The following is a 6,000-nucleotide window of genomic DNA, read 5'->3' as shown; positions in this document are numbered from 1 at the left end:
ATATATATATATATATATATATATATATTTTTCATACTATTCGCCATTTCCTGTGATAGCGAGGTAGCGTTAAGAACAGAGGACTGGGCCTTTGAGGGAATATCCTCACCTGGCATTTTCTTGGCTTGGCAAAGTTTCCAGCCAAAGCTGTGATTTGCTCAGATGTAATGATTAAGAGTTTCCCTACTGGTTGGAGATGATATCACAGGTATATCATGCATGGACTGGCGTTGGCATAGCTTGCATAGCTTACATACATAGCTTCTATGCTCTTGTATAGAACTGAGTGCTGAGTATGATGTGGTGGGACTTTACTAGAAGGATCTTCGTTTCATTGTGAAGGTGCTGAGTGTTTGTGATTGCAAGGCAGCCAGTGATTGTTTTATGGGAACTATTTTGTGCATTTACATGAAAAAGGCAGATGACAAGAGGCCTGATTGGCCCACAACTGGATTGTCCGGTTAAAAAAAAGCAAGTTTAACTTGAAAAAAATGTAATTCCGCTCAGCAGTTGTTTAAGTTATCATTAACTCCCCGCTGCAGCACATTAGCCTTCTAGTCTCCCCATTACCAATGTCATTTAAACAGTTTATGTCTGGCATTTTTCTCAGAGCATACCCAAATCTCTAAAACATTTGTCTAAAGAACTTTTGAAGGTAGTTATAGTCTTAGCATTCACTGCGTCTGACAGTAACTTATTCCAGTGCTCAAAACACTTATAAGAAAGAACCTTTTTCTCACGTCCATACTACATCTTTTAGCTTTGAGTTTTATTTCATTTGTCCTGGTAACCATATTTTCTTGTATTTCAAAAAGATGTTCTTGATTTACTTTATTGACCTTGTTCAGAATATTCAGAATATTGGCACCTGACCATCCGATAGAATTTTGTTGAATATTTTTGTTATGGGTATATTAGCTGTCTCCTAAGCTATTTTGAAAATCTTGGTGCTAAGTTATCTGGGCCATTGGACTTGTTGGGATTTAATTGATCCAGGTATTCAAGTTCTTCAGATCTCTTTATTTCTTTAACCTTCAACTCTTCATTAGATCCTTGAAACATTTTCACTGGTGGCAGTATTCAAGATCTTTCTTCAATTGTGAATAGAGAGTTAAAGGAATGATTTAGAATGGTAGCCATTTCCTTGTTGTCAGTAGCTAGTGTGTCATGTTCATTTCACAATGGTCCAATTCCTTCTTTTACTGTTTTTTTTTTTTTTTTTGTCATATATTTAAAGAATTCCTTAGGAGTATTCTTAACTTTCAAGGAAAGTCTTTTTTCTTCCTCACTTTTACTTTGTCTTATGACCTTACACTCTCTTTGGATTCTGATTAATTTCTGGCAATGCTCATCACTTCCCATTGATCTGAATTACTTATATGTTATCTTTTGGCAAGTTAGTCATTCTATTCATCCATATTGCAAGTTCTCTTCGTAATTCCACATTTCCTCTACTGTATGAATGTCAAGAAGTTTTGTCCAATAGGTACTGCGAATTTTGTCTGTTTTCAAAATTTGCTCACCTGTAATCAGGGTTTAAGAGTTTGTTATTTACTTCAAAATCTAAATTCATCTCTAATCTAATCAAACTCTGATCATTGCTTGACAAACTCATGCCTACTTCGCAAAAACTGATTAAGTTCGTGTCACTGGTGAGGACAAGATCAAGAATGCTTTTATCTCTGATTGTTTTTTAATCAATTGCTCTACAAAAGTGTCTTCAATCAGTTCCATTAATCTTGTTCCCTCTCAGTCACCTGTTAACATGTTCCAGTTTATGTTTGGACCGTTGAAGTCTCCTATCATCATAACCTCTTTACTGTTTACTATAACATCTTACTGTTATCTTTTTGCTTAGGACATCTGTAAATAACGAAGACATAGTTTACTTTTGAACATGTTGGTAATGTCAATATAAAGTCGTAAATGTTTTTGTCTACTTTCCATAGCTTAATTACACTTCAGTGTCATCACTGTAGATCAAACCTCCACCAACTACCCTGTGCAAGCAATCTTTCATAAATCGTTTGTATCTGGATATTGCTAATTCAGCGATTAAGTGTTTATTCTCAGAGTTTACCCACATTTCTGAAATTGCAATAATGTTTGCTTTTTCAGTAACTGCATAGGATATAAGTTCACTGCACTTTGTAATGATGCTCTGGGCATTTGTACATATTAAACTTATTTTCCTTAGAGTTGATTTCTGGACTGAATTTGCCTTTTTCTTATTGTTGATATGTGTGTTTGTATTATCACTGTTAATGTCTGTGTGGGCAGCAGTGGGAGAGAGACAGTTCTCCATCTGTTTTGAGTTCGTCACCTTACTCTGACCCTCCCTACACTGGACCCTAACAGTTATCTGAGAGCTGACCTGCAGTGACCTTTCTTTGCTAATTCCTCTGCCTGTAAGATTACTGCTACTCCCCAAGGATCCCTATTACCAAGGTCCCATCCATCCTCTACTGCTACCTTTATAGTAGTCAAAGCGGATGCCTTGTTCCTCAGATCCCATTCATACTCAGATTCCCCCCACACCAACTCGCCTCCCACAGTTACCCCTTTATCCTCCCCCACCCTCCTAGTTCCTTCATTAGCTAGACCGTGATTCACTCTCCTGAGTAGTTTATCTCTATTGCTAATTCAGCAATTAAGTGTTTATTCTCAGAGTTTACCTACATCTCTGAAATTGCAATAATGTATGGTTTTTCAGTAATTGCATAGGATATAAGTTCACTGCACTTTGTAATGATGCTCTGGGCATTTGTACATATTAAACTTATTTTCCTTGGAGTTGATTTCTGGACTGAATTTGCCTTTTTCTTATCATTGATATGTGTGTTTGTATTATCACTGTTAATGTCTGTGTGGGCAGCAGTGGGAGAGAGACAGTTCTCCATCTGTTTTGAGTTCATCACCTTACTCTGACCCTCCCTACACTGGACCCTAACAGTTATCTGAGAGCTGACCTGCAGTGACCTTTCTTTGCTAATTCCTCTGCCTGTAAGGTTACTGCTACTCCCCAAGGATCCCTATTACCAAGGTCCCATCCATCCTCTACTGCTACCTTTATAGCAGTCAAAGTGGATGCCTTGTTCCTCAGATCCCATTCATACTCAGATTCCCCCCACACCAACTCGCCTTCCACAGTTACCCCTTTATCCTCCCCCACCCTCCTAGTTCCTTCATTAGCTAGACCGTGATTCACTCTCCTGAGTAGTTTATCTCTATTCCCCCCCCCCCCCCCCCCCCCCCCCAGCCTTATATTCTCATCCAATACTCTGCCAAGGTGGGCTTTCCCTATTCCATTTAAGTAACGATTATCCCTAGCATACAGAGATCTGTCATGACTAAAATGGTCCCACAGGTCTATACTAAACACACTATCCTCCCTACACAGAGCTTTAATTCTTCTGTTTATTCCCAGCATTCTACTGAGGGTACAAGAACTGATGTCATACCTTGACAGCAATCCCGATATTATAAGCTTTCTACAACTTTCTTTGAACTTGTCAATAAGCTCCCTATACTTCGCTGATTTTCTTCTGACTTCCCATCAACTGCATTGTTCATCCTCACCTGAACAACAAAAATCACATCCTCAGGATTGTTTGAGACTATGTCGTCAAACTTACCTAGGATGTGTTCTATCCTAGCACCTGGATAACAACAGTTCTTCCTGTTTCTACCCTTCACACAGGAATCCTGGTCCTGATGTCTCACTATAGAGTCCCTGATCAGGATGATGCTACGATTATCCTGTAATTCATCATTTAGTATGCTACACCTATGGTGAGTGGAGAGTCCATTGTTAGTAGGTTATTCAGTAACGCAATGACAACTTTTCCTCACAGGTTAGAAGGTGGAAGTATCTTCCAACTTCATCTCAACAGTTGCTGTCCTACTATCTAAGCTATCTACCCTAGATGTGGTATGCAGCTTTGTTGTACTTGCTTTTGAGAGGGTGGAAGACCAGGCAGATGAGGTATAGTTTAAAGTGCAGCAGATGAATTGTTTGTGTAGTATCTTGAGGGATTCTACATGTTTTCAAAATCTGGTGCCACATAGTATTCTGAAGGCATTTAGTTTGTGTGCTGCTTTTGTGCTTATGCTGCTGGTGTGGGGAGTGAATATCATGTGTGTCTCATATGTGATGCCTAGAATGGATGGAGTTTTGCTCAGCAGTAGAGACTGTCCAATCAAGGAGATTGTTTGGTGTGAGCTGCATTCACGTCTGTCTGGGGTTAAAGCAGTAAAAAAAATTTATAGGATTTCTTGTTTTTATAGGTGGCATGAATCATAATGGCATCATGAGGTGTTGAGGAAGAGTGACATTCCAAAGGGCAAGGTATGTTAAGTTGAATGAAACATGTGAAAAATGAGAGTGATTGAAGTACAAAAAGATAAAGATAAAGGAAGAGCAAAATAAAAGGTTAATTACAACTATGATAAAGAAATCTAAGTAAAATGTTTCTACAATCATTAATATACATTCATTCTATGAATGGGATAAGACATGGCAGGAAATATGAAAGCAAAATTAAAAGTCATATACCTCTATGTTGAAAATTTTGTTTTGTCACATAATTTCACAGCAGTGATACTGATTCATACCAGCCAAAAACATACTGCACAACAGCAACTGTAGTGATACCGATCCACAACAGCCATAGTGATGCTAATTGCTAACATCCATAGCGTTACCGATTCACAACATCCATAGTGATGCTGATCCACAGCAGTCACAGTGATGCTGATCCACAGCAGCCATAGTGATACTGATCTACAGTAACAATAGTGATACCGCTCTACAGCAGCTGTAGTGATACTAATCCACAGCAGCTACAGTAGAAATCTTAAAGTGTTATAAATTAAATTACACATGGTCAGACCTTATCTCTCAACATCAAGGGCAATGACAGCAGTGAGGTAGTTATGTGAAGTAAGAGACATATGAAGTAGTTGTCCCCCTCCTCCATTGTTGCCCATTCCTCCATTTGTACTTCCATTACATTGAGCCTGGCACACTTCATTCAGCTCCCATGCAGATCCTCCATCACTGTGAATACAAACAATGAACAGCTACAAGTATAATTTCACTCCAATGAGAATCAAAATAATAATATTCAATGCAACATTTTATAATTCTATTATTACACACACACTCACACATAAATATAATCCAAGCAAATGTAAGCAATAAAGATACAACAAAGCATAAGACAGCCTCAATATATTACCTATGAGGAAATAAGCTTTAGGATTATACGTGTGAGAAGGACTTGGGAGTCAACATCATCCCTAACCTATCACCAAATTAGCATCGCTGACCATGGCGCATTCATAATCTGCCCAGGGTCGAATGCATAGGCTGTAGTATTCAGTCAACAATCAACCCAGCTGTTCATCCTCCCCTAAGGGTTGGTTAATAAAATGGGTACCTGGCTTAGGCTAGAGTATAAATATGTATATGCATATCTACATAGAAATAGTTTGGTTGAGTATGTAATAAAAGGGTTAGAGAGATGTCTGGTAACAAAGAGCAAGTGGTTGAGGCAGCAAAGGAGTGTGCTGAAATGGTTTGGACATATGGAAAGAGAGGAAAGAGGATTCATGTGTCAGAAGTGAAGGGAACAAGGAGAATGGGCAGACCAAGTAGGAGATGGAAAAACAGAATAAAAATGATTTTGAGCAGTTGGGGCCTGAACATGCACATGGGTGAAAAGTGTGCACAGGATAGAGTGAATTGGAATGACATGGTATACTGGGTTCAATGTGCTGTAAATGGACTGAGCTAGGGCATGTGAAGCATCCAGGTAAACTATGGAAAGGTCTGTGGGGCCTTGTTGTGGATAGGGGGTTGTGGTTTCGATGCATTACACACGATAGCTAGATAAGCAAGGTGAGCAGATGTGGCCTTTCTTCATCTCTTCCTAGCACTAGCTCGCTAATGTGGGAAACAGCAATCAGAAATGTATATATATTTCTTTCATCCCTGAG

At 38.9% G+C, this 6,000-nt stretch overlaps 1 protein-coding gene across 2 annotated transcripts in view; it reads right to left on the bottom strand.

Moving 5' to 3' along the window:
- Positions 1 to 3,701: 3,701 nt before the first annotated feature.
- LOC139750904 (TAF5-like RNA polymerase II p300/CBP-associated factor-associated factor 65 kDa subunit 5L) overlaps positions 3,702 to 6,000 on the bottom strand; it is a 233,290-nt gene continuing 230,991 nt past the window's right edge. For both annotated transcript variants that reach the window (XM_071665789.1, XM_071665788.1), the window contains one exon: positions 3,702 to 5,059. In XM_071665789.1, the coding sequence (XP_071521890.1) occupies positions 4,894 to 5,059 (166 nt within the window). In that variant the 3' untranslated portion in view covers positions 3,702 to 4,893. The remainder of the gene's footprint in view (positions 5,060 to 6,000) is intronic.

The sequence above is a fragment of the Panulirus ornatus genome, chromosome 10 (assembly GCF_036320965.1).
Source record: "Panulirus ornatus isolate Po-2019 chromosome 10, ASM3632096v1, whole genome shotgun sequence".
Taxonomy (NCBI): Eukaryota; Metazoa; Arthropoda; class Malacostraca; order Decapoda; family Palinuridae; genus Panulirus; species Panulirus ornatus.
Note: the sequence above shows the minus strand (reverse complement) of the source record. Positions and strands in the feature narration are given on the sequence as shown.